General features: G+C 49.8%; 1 protein-coding gene across 2 annotated transcripts; it reads right to left on the bottom strand.

The window, feature by feature from the left end:
- Positions 1-2,369: 2,369 nt before the first annotated feature.
- Positions 2,370-16,536, bottom strand: HOXD4 (homeobox D4). 2 transcript variants are annotated; one of them, XM_066322756.1, is made up of 4 exons: positions 9,391-9,453; positions 8,096-8,122; positions 3,546-5,380; positions 2,370-3,137 (listed from the first exon to the last, which is right to left on the bottom strand). In XM_066322756.1, the coding sequence occupies exons 3-4, from the start codon at positions 3,952-3,954 to the stop codon at positions 2,833-2,835; spliced, it is 714 nt and encodes a 237-aa protein (XP_066178853.1). In that variant the 5' UTR covers positions 3,955-5,380; positions 8,096-8,122; positions 9,391-9,453; the 3' UTR covers positions 2,370-2,832. The 2 variants fall into 2 exon arrangements, with proteins under 2 accessions (XP_066178853.1, XP_066178854.1); XM_066322757.1 differs by lacking the exons at positions 3,546-5,380; positions 9,391-9,453 and adding an exon at positions 16,175-16,536.
- Between the last annotated feature and the right edge of the window lie 474 nt (positions 16,537-17,010).

A 17,010-nucleotide genomic window follows, 5' to 3' on the forward strand; every position in this document is an offset into this window, starting at 1 on the left:
TCCAGCCTCGCTCAAAGGGGACTTGCAAACAGGGTTGCAGGAGCTGTGCCTGCTGAAGCCAACACTCGTCCTGGAGTTATTAACATTTCAAAAGACAATGAGACAAATTCTGCTCGCAGCTACATGCCTGTTTGACTTCAGTGGGCGGGGGAAGGAAATCTGGGAGCAGAAGTTGGTCCTTTAACTTCGGGAGCCATCTCGGTTTATTAGAAGCACAAAGCAAGGATTTGCTTATCCAAGGCCATTATTTTCCAGAACTGTACCACAGATGCCAAAGTCGGTAGCTCTCTGTCGAATAACACTTTCGCCCTGCTCGCAGCCAACTTATCAGACTTTAAGAAAACAGCAGGAGTCCGGGCGGAGGATTTTCAAGAAGGGCAGCTAGAGGGGTTTTACTTCCTCACACCCTTTTTTCTTCTTTATTTTAATAGATACGTATGAAGAGCAAAAAGATGGCTTTGAGCAGCTCTGGAGAGGAAAGGCCACTACTGCAGGAACCTGGTGTAACAAAACTTGAAAACTTGGCTCAGGAATTCCCTCCTCAAGCGCTGCTGCTAGCTGCTCTCCATGCTAGAGAAAGGGAAGGGTAGTTTGGGTCCAAAAGGTTAAGGGTTTAGAGGTCACTCTTCCCGGCTGAAATACAACTAATCGAATAGAAAATTTGTCCTCTGGGTGAACCTGTTCCTGCAATTTAGCCGAACTTCAGTAAAATACCTTTTCAGCTTCTCAACGTGAAGGCGTCAGAAAAAAGACGTCTTTACTATGTATGAACTCGGTGCTTTTTGTCATAGAAACAATGATGCGAATAATGCGGGAATATCCATCTTTAATATCACGACGTGGAGATATTCAAGTATTGCCATGTGCAAGTCTGAGAACTGGGCTAACCCTAAGGAAGAACAAAGAGTTTTCTCCAGGCTCTAAAACAAAAGACCAAGTCTTAAAGACACTTTGCGGACTTCAAGGGATGAGAAAGGGGCAGAAATTAACTGCTGGCCACAGTTAACGTTGCCGAATACACTCTTGTTGAAAAGCTCGCCTTTTATTTTCGAATTAATTCAAGCCCATTTTGGCCAGTGTTTTCCCGAGCGAGCCCAGAGAGCCGTGAGTTCTCAGTGGGAAGCATCCAGCTTGGAGAAGGGCACATTAACTCACCCCTTGCTCTTTCCACCTCCCTTCAGTGTTCGCTATGAGTTTCCTTATTCGCCACTTTTCAATAAAGGCATCACCTCGTTACAATTTTGGCTATGTGGTCCCTCTCCTAGGCTGCCCTGAGGGTACAGGAGATAAGGGCTGAGCTTTAAAACCGCCTGAGCGGAGGTGTAAGTGGCTCAGGGAGCTGGTTTGGTTTGCTTTCGTAGTTACAGCGCACTAAAACTTTGGCAGCCAGCAGTCAGGGACAAATTCGTGGGTATTAGACCAGCACTGCTCCCATCCAAGCCTTTCGTCTTTCCTGAAAGCAACTTGCTGAGATTTCCAGCCATTGCAGTCATGTGTCATGGTTTACTTAAAAACAATCACTGTTTAAAAAAAAAGAATTAAAAAAAAAAAAAAAAAAGGAACCCCCCCCCCGCCACCAAAACAAAAACCCCATCCAGTCTTAAAAAACCCACCCAAAACTAAAAATTAAACAAAGCAAAGCCACAACCCCCCAAAAGAAACCCAAAACAAAGCAGCAACCCACATGGACTATCTCTCTCTAGCAGAAAAGAAATTTAAAATCTGATTGAAAGAATGTGTTCAGCTTTCAGCTTTGAATGGCTCAGTTTATATCAGAAATTACATTAATTTTTCAGTCTGGGTTGCTGTTGTTTTCTGTGGGGTTGTTTTTGTGGTCTCCCCTTTTCTTTTTTCATTTTTTCCTTCCATTTTTAAATGAGGTATCGATGGTTTAAAGCACAGCGCTGAACAGAGCAGACTTTGGAAACAGATTTCAAGCCTGTTAGCTCTGGATGGCACACGGTAAGGAGCAGGGACACTTTTCCTATTCACAAAGAAGGAAATTCAAAAAAGAAGGGGAGGGAGACAAGAAAGTTGTGTACGTTCAAGACAAGTAAACATTACATATGTGTTCATGAGACTAGGAAGGAAAAATACTGTATTTCAGCTCCCCTTCCTCGTTTTTGGTTTGATTATTTTTCTTTTTGTCTTCGTTCTTCTATGTAACAAATAAATAAATACACCAACATTACCAGAACATAAAATAACCCGTTTTCACTTCATTTCTATGCACACTTTCTGAGACGTTATGGAAATGAGCAAGAATTTTCATTACACCGAGAAAGGTAAAGCAGCATTAAAAAAAAAAAAAAAATCACAATCACTAGTCTTTATGCTGGAATAAAAGACTATGCTATGAATTATCCTCAGCTTGCCCAAAATGCATCCTCCCGAAATTGTATGGGATAAAAAGACAGTTAAAAGTATAAATCCCAGAATAAAACATCCAATCTTCACTTCAGAATTCAAAACTGAAACACAGAACAGTTTCATTTTCAATGATTTATTATTTTTTAAGGACAGAAGGTCTCATTTAATATTTTCCCAATTCCCACTGCCTGCATGATGGTTTGTTTGTTTGTTTTTCCCTCTCTCTTTCTTTCCCCCCCTTTTTTTTTTTTTTTTCCTTTTCGTTTTTTAGGTTGTGCTAGCAGAGGCAAATAAAATAAAGTCCAAAGTAGCGTCATTTTGTCTCCTTTGTACAACAGTACCTTAAAGAAAGATGACAGTTTCTCGTGTCCTTAGCTGCTACATGCAGGTTCTGCTTGGGCAGTGTCAGTTATGTACAGTACTGGTCAGAAGCGAAGGATGAAATGGAAAATTTCACCTCTTCTACAAAGTTGTCAAGTCAGTCTGATGGTCCTTGGAACCAGTTTGTAAATGGGGGTTTGAACCAGAGGAAGAAGATCTGCCCTTCGTGTTGGGCAGTTTGTGATCTTTTTTCCACTTCATTCTTCTGTTCTGAAACCAGATCTTGATCTGGCGCTCAGAGAGACACAAAGTGTGGGCTATCTCGATACGGCGGCGCCTGGTCAGGTACCTGTTAAAATGAAATTCTTTTTCCAGTTCTAGGACTTGCTGTCTGGTGTAAGCTGTGCGGGAGCGTTTAGGTTCCCCTCCGTTGTAATTGGGATTCACTGGGAAAAAAATACGGAGAACTTTTACAAAGCTAATCTTGACTTGCCGGTCCGACTTTACAAAAGAAAACCTTATGAGCTGCGAGCATGTGGCCGAGCTGGATTCGTCCCAGTTGCTTACAATGGCCGGGCTGCTTTCCCCCTCGTTGGAGGCAGGCACTACGGGCACACGCAGCAGCTAGGTAGGCTGGGAGCCTCTAGAAGGCTCCTAAAATGGAGTTTTAATCCTGCACGGCAAAGCCCCGCATGGCCGACGGCCTATTTCCTCAGCAATAAAAATTTATGGCGAGTGTAATTGGCCACCTCGGTTTAAAAAGCTCGCCCACGAGCCTGGCGGGGACTCGGGAGAGCGCCGCTGAGGACGATCGGAAGCAGGGTAGAAGAGCAAAGTAAGAAGAGGATCCTTACCCGAGTTAACATGGACTTTCTTCATCCAGGGATAAACTACTGCCGGCTGCTTAACTGCGGAGCCGTTTGGGGGTTTGAGGGCCGGCTGCTGGCTGCAGGCTCGCGAGTTGGACATTGGAGGCGGTGGACAATGCTCTGCTGGGCCGGGGAAGTGGCTCGCCGGGCCGGATTGCTCCTGTCCGTGACCCCGCGGCTGCCCGGCAGAGCCCTGGGCATTGCTACAGCTATAGGGCTGCTCGCTGTAGTTTGACCGTGGGTAGAGTCCCTGGTGCTGGAAATCAGAGCCCTGCGAGGCACTGTAGTACTCGGCCTCCTGCTCGCCTAAGTAGCTATTCTGCAAATATTCCTCACAAGGAGGAAATTTGGGATCCACATACTTAGAGTTCACCATATACGAACTCATGGCCATTAATTTCTGAAGGTAGAAAATACTAATTTTTCTCGTGTTGTCTTTTTTCCCCCTGCCATAGAGCCCTCCTACTTGCTGTCAACTGAATAAAGTTAGGCGGGCATGTGACCGGCCCGGCCAATGGGGAGCCGGGCGCCCACCGCCGCATTTCCCCGCATTTCCAGCGATTCCACTCAATAACATCCCTCTAACCGAGTGACCCCCCTCTCCGGCGGGCCGCACCCGCGATCCAGGTACCGGAGGTGTGGGGGTACCCCGGGGCGGCGGCCGCTGCCCTGCCCACAGCCTTTTGTCTGAGCCGGCTTCCCCCAGCCCCGGGGATGCTGCCCTGCCGTCTGATCTGCTAGCCAGGATCGCCACCGGGGCTTGCTACCTCGCTTTAAATAAAATAAGAAAAAGAATCGAAAGGAATATACAGAGCGATGAGCTGAAGCGGGGTTAAAAGGGAAGAAACTGATAAGCAGGCGAGGAAAAGAAAAGCCATCAAAGAGGAGGGTAATATGATGTACAATAGATCTGTCCTGTCTTTGTCTAGCAGAGGTCATCCAAAAGTTACCAGAATTTAGTTCTGCTGAATAAAATTAGGCAATCAGTAACTTCTCATTCACTTTCAAGCCTCAATATATACGCGTGCATACATGTGTGTGCACAGACGCAAAAGCCAACTTGTATTTATAAATCTATACGTGCATGCATGTAAAATCACACAGATGACAAGAAAGAGTTCACTTTTAACCACTAAAGTTCAATCAATTGAACTGGAGACGTCATTTAATTAGGTTAAAAATATCACGGGTTTAATGAGACAAATTCCGTCTTCATTCATCAATATCATTCCTGGAGCACAAGTAAATACATTCCAGTGAGGCAAATGCTGCTTTTGCTGCTGTCGTAAATATTTTGATGCGATCTGGACCCTTGACAGGGAAATTTTGCTAACGTCTGGCATATCTAGCTAATTTATGAGTATCTTATAAAAGACTCATTCACTGATTGGTAGATAATATTTTTTTTCCCCAGAAAATTTGCAACTTCTGGTGAGTTTAACTGTTTAAATTCACAGATTGTCAGTGAGAGTTAGGACTGAACGACAACTGAAGTTTTAAGAAACGTCCTAAAACCTAGCGAATAGAAGCGAGGCAGCAAAACTTTTATAATTTCTGAGTGTTCAGCAGGCACATGCCTCTTGATTCCGCCAGTATTTTAACTTCTAACCATTTGCAGAAAGGTGAAGTTTTTTCATCGACCATATATTCCCCTAGAATCGAATCTGTGACTATATTAATATCACACAAATTCGGTTCTACAGGGTATATATAGACAACGTAATAACATTCTCTTTTCATCTACAATATAGCAGGTCTTTGCAATTCTTAGTGTCTTACTGTCTTCTGAGGAATGCAAACTATTCTGCTGGGACTCAGTTCTGAAATACAGATTTGCAAGAAGGTGGGATTTCAGAAAAGATTCAAGCTAGTTATTATTGCTGCAATAGAGCTATACGACCCTTCACCAATTCATAGCGACGAATTTCGCCTACCAAATTCTCAGAAAGACCTGCCGCTTTCTTTACATTCTCTGCCTTTTACGTCCTCGCTATGGAAAATGGACGTGGTCGGTCAAATTGCGCTATTTAGAATAATAATGATTAAAGTAATTTAGTAAGGAGTCTTTAAATATTTAGGCTAACACGAATCTGAAGAGATTCTCCACAATTAGAAATCCCCCCCCCCCCCCCCCAAAATAAAAAATAGAATTTCTAAAAAATCGAAACAGAAGTAAAACAGCCGACAACAGAAACAGCGGTTGGTGAAAAAGATGAGATTAAAAGCTGGAGTTAGTTGCTCTCGGGAAAAAGAGGGTTTCCAAATTTACCTTCATCCTATTATGCTGGTCTAGCTATTATCCCCGCGATCTGCCTGCGAGCCTCAGCCTCGCACCCTCCCAGGTTTTCCCTGCTGTAGCGTTTATGGTGAAGGGCAGGGCGAGAGGTCAGCCGAAATCATTTACAAACATATCACAAAGTTTCATTATTTTTACTTTGTCGACAGCGGCACACAGGAGTACAAAAGTTCATGAATTGTGTCTGACCCAGCTCCTCACTGCTGTCCTGCGGTCAACCTCTTCTCCTTCCACTATTTAAAACAGGCACCATAAGGACAAATAATGGTGCGGGTGTGATACATCCAACCACTGCGGAGGGCAGATTTGGGGGTGTTGCGCTTATCCGAGTGATGTGTACCGGGTTGTTTGGCTGGCTCCAAATCCCAAATGCCTGAGCTGGGGGATGTTTTTAAACGTCTGCTTTTTTACCACTGCGGTGGTGCCTTCTTCACAGCAAGTGCAACTCAAAACGACTTTATGTCCTTAATCTCCCCCCGGATTCTTCAAATCGCCACCCAGCTATTTTCAGCATCTCTCCCCGCTTGCTCATCCTTTCTCTGAGGGGAGGGGGACACCCCTCCGCCCTCGCGGGGGTTATCCAGCACCCGGCTGAACTGGCAGGGCAACTCCCCTCCGCCCCCCCAAAGAGAGCTCTGGGTTTGGGGCAGCCCCCAGGAGCGGACAAGCCGCCGAGGGCTGCCCAGGGAGCAGCGATGGAGCTGGGGAAGCAGCAGCTCCCCGTTCGGCTTAATACTACACATTTTCATATTTGTTAGACGCTGTGACCTGCGTTTCACCTTATTGCACGACTTGCTCAGACAGGTCAAAGCCAAAGAGTTATTGATGAACAAAAGCGTTATATATTCACCTCCTGTTCAACTGCCCATACAAAATACTTTTGATCTATCAGGCTTTTTGTATTCTGGTTCATAATCAGTATGCTAAATGTACGTTGGCAGAAAACAAGTAATCCATACATTTAGGGCCGACCCTGCAATAAAATGCCAAGGGTGTCTATGGAGCACAGGGCTGAGCTATGGGGGGGGAGGACAGTTACCTATGGAACACAATTAAAATCGCAACGCTGGAGGCGATTCTTGAGTTCGTATTTACAGGACTCGAAAACCAATATTGCAACGGAAGACAAAAAGACCAGGAGAAGCTTGGCACATAGAGTAAAATAGATTATTTATCAGGAAATAGGGAGAGGAAGCGGGGGAAACGCAAACAAACACACACGCAAACAACTCCTCTCCTTTACAGGCTCCGGGTCAGAGCGGGGCTGCCAGAAGCGGGAAGGGCAATGTACAACCTAATGAATGTCCAAAAAATCTCAGCCTTTCTTTCCCTCTCTCAGAGACAAGCCGGTTCCAGGCTGGAGGACCAGGACCAGTGCACTTAGCTCCTCACTGGAGCCAGAAAGGTTCACCAGCACCTCCTAATGCACACTGATCTTCTGCCCTCCCCTCGGTCTCCCCTGGCGCAGCTCAGGCAGGACCATCCGGGATGAGACACCCCTGCAGTAAAAGATTGCCCTCCTAAGCTCTGATACTCATTCCGCTCCGTGCCCTCACAGCATTTAAATCCACGTTAGAGTCTCCCTTGCCCCGAGACATTTCGCACCATCAGATCAGCTCTACTGCCCGCAGAACCAGGCTGCAGCTGGGCTGGCCAGCGCTGACTGCCCCCAGCTCCTGCCGCCTCCTTCACCCAGCCACCGGTCTGTGCCAAACGAGGGGAACATCACAACGCAGGCACAGCTTTGCTTGGGATCCCGTCTGGAGAAAAGAGTGGGAGTAGCCAAGGTTATGAGGTGCTGGGATATAACGTGATCCGTCCAGGTTCTGCACGGGGAGGCGCTGTACAGTCCCGCCGAGTCAAAATGGAAACGTTGCTAATTGCTTTGGAGTGCTTAAAAGCAGGACGACACCTGTACAGCCCTGTAATAAACCCCCAGGAGATTGCACCTCTGCTTTTAATGCTAGCCAGGATTATGACATGGCACCACAAACTGACTCCACAAGAACCTTCACATGCTGACACAGTCCTTTCTCTCTCTCTCTTTTTTTTTTTTTTTTTTTTTTTTTTTTTTTTTTTTTTTTTTTTTTCCTTATTTTTTTTCTTGGAGGGGGTAGGGAAGGAAGAAACATTCATCAGGATCATAGTTTGGGTTTGTTTTTGGTTTTTTTTCCGGCTCAGGGGAAGAACCAGGATTTTCGAACAACACGAACTCTACAAGAAATAAAAGGTTACTTACTGTGGATGTTCTTCCATGGTGCAGAACCTGTTGCAATAAAAACGTTTGTTACTGTTGTATTCCACATACGGGTGATATTTCTGGAGAACAGTTACAAACCACGTTTGATAGATGAAGGCAGAGAGGAGCTGGTGGTAAATCCTGCAAGCAGAGGAGTGGTGGGATGGAAGCCCCTTCCAAATGAGGACCACGTTGCATTCAGGCAGTTTTTTATGAATACACGCTTTCCCTGTGTCCCTGTGCCTGGGGTGTGATCTTTCACTTTTAATATTCATAGTCTAAATTTTATACCAGATAATTTCTAAAGAAATTAGGAGCCAGACCTCCCTCTTTCACTAATGGAAAAGAATAACAAAGGCCTTTTTTTTTTTTTTCCCTTTTTTGTTCTGTGGGAATCCAGTCACATTCAGTTCACCTTTGGCAAGCCATCACCCACAAAATACGCCATGCAGCATTACACAGTGCTAAATACAGAAAGACCTACAATTTTATTAGAATAAATATCAGATTACTCCAAGATAGATCTCTTTTAAGATCACCTAATTAACCTATCAGTAACCACGAGACATGCGTCTTTGTTTGCATGTAGAAGGATAGATTTGACTTGAACTTTCCTTCAAACGTTTTATTAAATATATTCAAAGATCACATACGGGAAACAAATCCACACGCTTAGTCTAATGCTCCTGAAACGCGTCGTATATCTAAAAGTAAATATTACTGAGGGGTTCTTTCCTGTAAGGGATTTTTCATCTCCTGTATTGCCTTTCTAGGATATCTTCGCAAGTTATTGTATTAAACACAGAGCAATTGCCTCGGCATCAATAGTTCACTGCATAGAGCTGCGCAAGACCTTTTTTGTCAATTTCTATTTTTTGTTTGTTTTTAAGTTCTGCCCACTCTGTATAACATTCATAACCTGCGAGGAGAGTGGATTAATATCAGCGTTTTGGCACTAAGCTCTCCCTTACCGAGCCTTTCCTTTAATCTTCAATTTTTATTAAAATAATTATTATTGTATATATATATATATATATATATATATATATATATATATATATAATTTTAAAAATTAAAAAGCGTTTATCTCCATTTAAGAAATCCCATTCAATTCAGAACTCTCAGACAGAGAGCAGGCGGCTCACGCCGGCGCGGCCGCAGCCACCTGAGCTGTACCTGCCCGTTTCCCCGGCGGAGCTGCTCTCGGTGCCGGGAGCGCAGCCCCGCTCCCCGGAGCCCCTCGTGTCCCGGGCGCCCCGGCGGCGGCGGCGGAGAGGAGGCCGGTCGGGACTTACTGTGCGCTCCCCCCGCGGCCTGCGGGACCCGGGAGCAGAGGTGCCTGCACGGTCGCATTCCGCCGACGGTTCCCTGCTAACACTTTCCCGATTACTGCTTCCAGGAACGAAAGCATCTGCACTTGTATGCTCTTAAACTAATTTATGGTGGGAATTATATTTTGGCTTGTCAACTCTCAAGCCATAAAACAAAGTTTATTGGAATCACGTGCTTCTAAATAGCCACTCAGGACTTATCTCTGTGGAGCCATAAATAACCTTCAGCTTTAAACTTTTATTCGCTAAATAAAGGTTCTCTGAATCTGTCCTATAAAACGGCACCGGGTCGAAATAGCGGGGATGGGTGGAAATTCAGCTGCATGGCGTTGTGCCGGCCTTTTGGAGGAGCGTGTTTTAGGAAAAGCTGCAAAGGGGACTTAGCGTTCTCAAAGTGCTCTCGGGAAAGGAGCCGGGGGTGTTTTCTGTGGGTACTCGTTCAAACCTTTCTTTATAGCTCTTAAGGTACAAGGAAGCCCATCTTTAGGAGAGAAAAAAAAAAAAAAAAAAAAAAGGTCCCGCCAAAACAAACAAAATACCCACAAAAACCAAACCGACTGAAAGATGGAACCTTTTTTTCCTTCCCTGGGTGTTTATGGCGTTTTGGTGAGGCTTTCCTGCAAAATGGTTTTGAGTCATTCGTCTCAGAACTTAGGAGAGCTGTGCCAGGGGCTGCAGGTTCTCTGGGCATCCGAGGGATCTTTGTAAGTGACCAAACTGCTGCTAACGTGAGGGCACGGGGCTTCGGAAAGGGAGAAAGTGTGAAGCCCGCCACAATGAGATCTTTGAGGACTGGAAGTTTAAGGACGGTTATAAAGCAATAAAAGAGCCCTGGTGTGAAGGGAGCAGGGTGTGAGTTAGCAAATGAGAATTTCAAGGAGCCCGAGCACAGGAAGTCAAATGTCCCTGGCAGTCACACAGCATGAAGAAACCCGGGCATCATTTCCCAATCTATCATGGCTAAGATGAGGACGTCGGAGCGGCCAGCAGCTCCTGATGCATCCCAGGAAGGGTTCGTACCTTCGCCAGAGGGCGGGGAGCTGTTTCAGCCCCGCCAGGGACCGGCCTCATGCAGAGGGGACACGGCCAGTCACCGGCCCGCGGGTGGAGAGTGCGCCTCCGCCCGGGGGCTCAGCTCTGAAAAACGAGCCAAATGCAATTCCTTGCTGGGTGATGGCACCAGCTGGGTGGTGCCTGTTTAACACCAGAGTCTGCTCTTACTCGGCCATTTCCTAAGGAATCTAGCTATACAAGTATGAAGTCACCCAAAAGGGCCAGCTCAGCTCTCGCTGTGTTCTTTAGATGGCTCCAGTCACAGCTGAGCAATTCATTTTCCTTCAGACCACGAGAGGCATCCTGAGGTCCTCTCCTGCTCCTTCTTCATGATCCAGAGTGGCTTTGCATTCCACTATTTTTCATGGTTTGTGCAAGGCCTTACTCACACGGCATTGCCTTCATGCTTTTTAGTGGCCTAAGCTGTGGAATAACAATTTCCCTCTTCTCTGCCCAGGACACTGCCCAGGGCAGTGCATAAGGTGGCATTTCAGACACAGTGCATGGTCTGAGAAGCTTCATCAGGCCCAAGGGCTCCAGCCAGCCATCCCAGAGGGAGCAGTGGGCTGCCTTGCATGGGGCTGATTTCAGGGTCTCTTTCAGCTGTTGTATGATCTGTGCTCCCAGTCCTGGGAGCTCCCTGAGCCTTGCTCAGGCACCTGAGCCTGCCCACAGTGGGCCCTGGATCAGCTCTGTGGTAGCCTCCAGCTACTCTCCTCCCCAAACATATCACCCTCAGTGACCTCTGGAAGAGGGGCTTCAGCAGCAGGCAGCTGAAGGGAGCCAAAGGGCCATACTTGGAAAGGGGCAAGAAAAGACTTTGTACTGGGACACGAGGAGTAGGGTGCAACGAGAAAGTGCAATAAAATGTAGGGGAAATAGTTTTGGACAAGAATGACGATGCAGAGTCAAGTGTGTTTGCCCCAGGCCCGGCACTGAGCGCTGTGTGCGGTGAAGGTCAGGTCCCAGGCAGAGGGGCCCATGGCTGAGCTCCAGGCCCTGTGCCAGTACAGGGAGCATCACATCCCTCTGTAAGTGTCTGTGTTCCCTTCAGCTCTGGGCCTGTCCCGTGGGCAAGAGAAGGCCGTGGTTTGGAGATGAGAGACTGCCTGGCGGGTGCAAGAGGAGAGGAGCTGTGCTGAGGCAGGTGGTGTGGCAGTCAGGCTGCAGAAGTGTCAGCCCCTGGCAAACAGGGTGGCCCGGGCTGGGCATGTGCTTCAGGCACACGTGTCCAGGACACTGGGGCTGCGAAAGGTGAGGCTGTGAGATAGTCAGGAGTTGATGGCTGAGATACAGCTCCCTCTCATTTAAAGACAAGAGAAATGTTTCAGTAACTATATAATTCTAGCCATGAGATTTTTGAAGTGGGAATTAGAACGATTTTTACATTTCCTATTCTAAAATGCAGATGTTAAAGTTGGCTTTGAAGCTCTGGCCAGTTCATTCTTTAGGCTTTTATGCAAGTTTTCATATTTGGGGCTGATGATCTGGAGACAGATAAGAGGTGTAATGAAATATCACAGTAACAATGGGTTTCCCTCTGGTAATTGTGATAAAGATGTCGGGGGAATTGAATCACATGTGTATGCCATCACTTTCAGTGCAGCTTGAGAGACACGACGGCCGGCATCCTACCCCGAGGACCACACTTCCAGAAAATTACAGGCTCCATCTCTGACTTTGAAGACCTACTAAGCACTTTGATAACGTCCAACGCATTTTGCCCCTCTGCATTTATCATAACCCCGACATTTCAGCAGTCGCCTCGTCGCCCATGCCCTCGCAGAGCAGGATGTGGGCATGCAAAGGCCCTTGCCTGCAGCACCGCACGCCCGCAGGCAGATCCGGTGGCAGCAGAGGCCCGGAGCGGGCAGGGCGGCGTCGAGCCGCGCCTCAACATCAAACGGGGGCAGCGGCGGCGACACCTCGGGTCCGCGGGGGAAGAGGGCGAGGAGCGCGGGGCAGGGAGGGGAGGCCGGGGGCCGTGGGAGCGTCTCGCCGGGGAAGGCACGGCCCGTGGGGTGGGTGCCGCCAGGGTCGTGTCCGGGCACGGCTGGGGAAGGTGAAGCCTGCAGGCAACAGGTGAGGCGGAGGCAGGGAACTCTGCCGGGCCCCGGCTTGCAGGAGGCAAGGGAGGATGTGCGGGGGCCGGGGGCTCTGCCCGCGGGAAGGGAGCTGGCGGGTGCTCCGGCACCCGCATCAAAGGAACAGGGAGGGAAGAGGCGGGTGCCCGACATCAAAGCGCAGGCTGGTGACCGGGAGGGCAGCGGGGCACAGGAGGGGAGCCCCGAGCACCGCGGGTTAGGCAGGGAGAGCGCGAGGGCGCGCACTGGGGTGCGGGCTCGGGTGAGCCGGGAGATGGCGGCGCCGGAGGGAGGGCGGTGGAGGCCCGCCCGTGTCCCCCGCCCGCCGGTGGGGCTCTGCCGTGGGCAGGCGGGCGGCAGCCTACGGGTCCCGAGGCCGGCGGAGGGGCGGTAGGCCCTCGCCCCGCGGAGGGGAGAGCGGCCAGGCTTGTCCTACAGCGCCTTCTCCTGGAAGAGGCCGCGGAGACAGAAGGGCTGGTGGCCGCGGCCGGGGCCCGTCGCGCCCCCGGCGGTCGCTCCACGGCCGGGCTCGGCGGCCCTGAGGGCGGGAGCCGCGGGCAGGTGGCCGCGTCCGGCCCGTCGGGGCGTGCGCCCACACGCGGACGGATGCGGCGGAGCCGGGCCACGACGGCAGGGCCGGCCGGGAGGCCGAGGTGACCCCCGCCGCCCCGCGTTCTCCCAGGCTCCGGCTGGGACGGCTCCGGGCGTGGGGCGCTGGGCAGGCACCGCGGGCTGCCTCCCCTTCTCGCCGCCCCCTCCCCCGCGGGTGGTGGGAGGCGAGTGCTGAGTTTGGGCAGAGCCTGCTGCCGCTGAATGCACTTTTATTGCCTCTTGTCTCTCGTAGAAACCCTTCCTCGGCGCCTCGCCCGGCCTCCGCGACCTGCTGCAATGTTTATTGTGCCTCATCTTTTCCTTTCGCTTCCTGTTTTTTCCTCTCCCGCTCCAGCAGCATTGAGTGCCGCACTGCAGTAGAGCAGTAAATACCTTTAACAGCTGCCTGCCAACCGAGGGGTGAAATACCGTCTTTGTTCGATTTTTTTTTTCTGTCCCAAGCACTCATAAAACATCCAGTGGGAATTATATTTTTGGGGGGGGAAAGAGAAAATGAATCGGCGGGATTTTCTGTCCTTAAGAACGCAAAACCAACCTGTATCTCTTTGCCTAGTCTTACCAGGCTTCCCGGGCCAGCAGTTCACATCGCGCCCCCCGCCCCCCTTGCACCAAAGCCCTGCCAGACTCGGGGAACAGAGGCTGCGCTTCTCTTCCAGGCAACCTGCAGCAGCTAAGCGGGAGCCAACCTGACTTCCCAAATGGCAGCCCGTGCCAGAGGTACCCCGGCACTGCCAGGGAGAGAAGGCTGCCGCTTCCTGCCAGCTGCTTCGTGATCATGTTTTTATACTGCCCGTGCGTCAGTAAAGGCTGCACTGGGAATCGACTGCTTCCTTTCAACATGCACCAAAAAAAAAAAAGTCATAAATTCTGTCGAACACATCAGGAAACGAAGCAAGTGCGAGAAAATTGACTGTGAATCTTGTACTCCAAAAACTTCAGCACACCAACACATCCATACTCATACCACGTTTTATAGGTGTATATATAGATACAAAAATACAGTCATCATATGTGGCATGTGGCACATATATATAAACACATACATATGAATATATGTATATGGGTCATATTGAAACACGTATAAATTTGCTCTGAATACTTACAATTTCATAGGTATGTTTAAGAACATAAACAGACTTATGCATACCTGTATGTTAACAATAAATAAAAAAATAAATACATACATATATCCGATAAGAAAAAGAATAAGAGCAAGAGCAAGCCAAGAAGGAAACCATTTCAAAAAAAAAGCCGAACTCCCACATAAACCAGTGGAATCATAAATGCATATGTGTATCCGTGTGTGTCAGCAGATGGACCCGCAGACACACACATGCACATTAGAATTCGTTAGAACATCCTGCTTTTGTTTTCTTCTTTTTCCCCAGGCTACGAATAATTTCAAAACAGCTCAAGGACGAGATTTTCCGAAGTTTTTGGAGAGATTTATAGCCAAGTAGCTATAATTACTGTCACCTAGGAGGGATTCTGAGAGGGAAACCTAGCGCACTGCATATTTTCCACTTTACTCTTGAAGACTGTTGCTATGTTGAAAACGATTTGTCCCAAATAATCCCCAAGTCCTGCAGGAGCGCAGGGCGGCCGGCTAGTGCAAACAGGCAAAGCGCGGGGGACAGGGATCTTATTGCTTTCTGTAGTGCGGCTCGGGCTCAGCAGGCTGGGGGTTGCTCGGGGGTGGTGGATTAAAGAACAATTTCTTCTGTGGGCTCGAAATATGTACCCGGGGCATGAGTTGCACCTTTCCACCCTCACTGTGTGTTGTTTAGTCAGGCATCTTGCTTTACCGTTAATTAACTGGCTGCTTTCGGGGTAAATAGAGTGTCGGTAAATTCCTGCAGTGCAACAACAGCACGGTGCACTGCAACCACCGACCATCGATGTGAACGCTAAATGCCCAACGGCGGGTTTTCCGCCGTGCACGAACACTTTGAAAATGAGCTGAATAAAGCATATATAGGTTCACAGCAACGTACTTCCAAAGACTGTGTGTTCTACAGTGAGAAGTAGATGTGCAGATACGATATGTATGTATATAGGTAATGTGAATATGGATGTATATACATATATAGTTAACACAGGAATAGTTTACTTAAACTATTCTGTCTCCTCGACATATTTCAAAACAAACCCAAGGATTTGTTGGTGGGTTTATTTTCGAGAACTTGTCCCCCATTTAGCCCCCGATGATTTCCACGTGGGTAGGTACCCGTACTGCCGGCGTGCGCTCCTGGCCGTGTCCCCGCGGAGCCGCCCCCGCGCTGCCCGCCTGCCGAGCCCGGCCCGTGCTCTGCCCGCCGCGCAGCTCGAGCCGCAGCCCTGGCTCCGCGCTGCAGCGGGACAAGGATGTGAGAAAAAGTCCCGGCGAGGCAGGCGAAGGCTCCCGGGGCTGGCCCCGGGCACAGCCCCCGGCTCGACCGGCTCGGCGGAGCCGCCCCGCGCCCTCCGCCCCCGCGGGAGCGCTGACCCCGATTCTCCTGCGAAAACACCTGTTAAGCTTTAAAGTTACTCGACCGCCCTTCCTCCATGGGGAAAACAAACTAGAACATCACCACAGCACTCTTCAGGCTGGCAGAGGAAAAAATATCCCAAAACCAGAAGGCCTTATATTGAAAAAAGCCCCACCGGGCAGGCGAGGCACTGCCTGCGCGCACTACGCCCCAGCCTTCCGCCCCTCACCGCGGAACATGGAGAGACATCGTGGCCCGCGGCGCATTTGCCGTGAGAGACCGCGCGCAACAGCCGCTCTCATCTGCGGCGTGCCCACAACCACCATTAATAATAATAACAACAACACCGATAATTACAACAGCAATAACAACAACAGCAATCGCAGCGGTAAAAATAGTGATAGCAATACTACAAGGAAGAAGGGTTTTCTAGGGACAAGTGACGAAGAGGGACAGGACGACAGGAAAGCCGGTGCTGTCCCGCATATCGCTGAGTACCGGCGACCAGCCCGAGGGGAACTGAGTGCTTACCGGTTCGCGGCATTGCCCGCCTGCGGAGAAGCCCGGGAGGGTCGCTGTAATCCATTTTCCACCCGCGTAGCAATCCGTGTGCCGGAGGACATAGCGGCAGCGGGGGCATCGAGCGGTGGGAGAAGAGCGAGGGGCTGCAGGCGGCGCGGAGGCGGGCGCGGGTCTCCGCGCATCCCTCCGTGGGCGCGGGAGAGGAGGCGGCGCGGGGCCGGGGAAGTGTCAGTGCAGCGGCGACGGGACCGGCCGCGGGTTTCGGGGAGCGGGGCACAAACATGAGGGCGACTGCCATACACCTCAGCCTAGACAAAGGTTAGAAAAAGAGGGGCTGAGGCTCTCTGAAGGCAGAATGCGGGGGGAAATTCGCCAGGGAAATCAGGAAAAGGCCATGAAAGCGCTCGCTGCCTGCACATGACCAGCCGCAGCCAATGACGAGCCCAAATAGGTCATAAAAAGGTCTATTACCAAGTTGTAAATTTTCTTCAAACAAAAAGGAATTTACTGCAATTCCTTGCGGATTTTGCACATACTGCTTCCCAGCGCCATGTTTCTTTCGCCTGCGCGCTGCGCTTTTACTGAGGCTTCGGTGCCGCCTGCCTTCGGCCTGCGCGCCAGGGGCGCGGTGGCGCAGCCCCGCGAGCGCGGCCGGGACGCGGGAGATCCGCGCGGGCCGCGGAGAGAGGGGCAAGCGGTCGCGGAACCGCATAAGGAGGAGCAGGGCCGAGGGATCCGTTTCTTGCCAAACGAAAGGGGGCTTAACCCGCATCCCCACCCTCTTCTCCCACCCCTCCCCACTGCTCCCCCGGGCACTAAAAGAAACCACATCTGCTTTAGCGCCC

The sequence above is a fragment of the Sylvia atricapilla genome, chromosome 7 (assembly GCF_009819655.1).
Source record: "Sylvia atricapilla isolate bSylAtr1 chromosome 7, bSylAtr1.pri, whole genome shotgun sequence".
Classification (NCBI taxonomy): Eukaryota; Metazoa; Chordata; class Aves; order Passeriformes; family Sylviidae; genus Sylvia; species Sylvia atricapilla.

Coding starts and splice junctions, on each gene's coding strand:
- HOXD4 (XM_066322756.1), bottom strand. CDS start 3,954: ATGGCCATGAGTTCGTATATGGTGAACTCTAAGTATGTGGATCCCAAA. Junction 3,138..3,545: donor GAAAGTCCATGTTAACTCGG/GTAAGGATCCTC, acceptor TTTTTTTCCCAG/TGAATCCCAATTACAACGGA.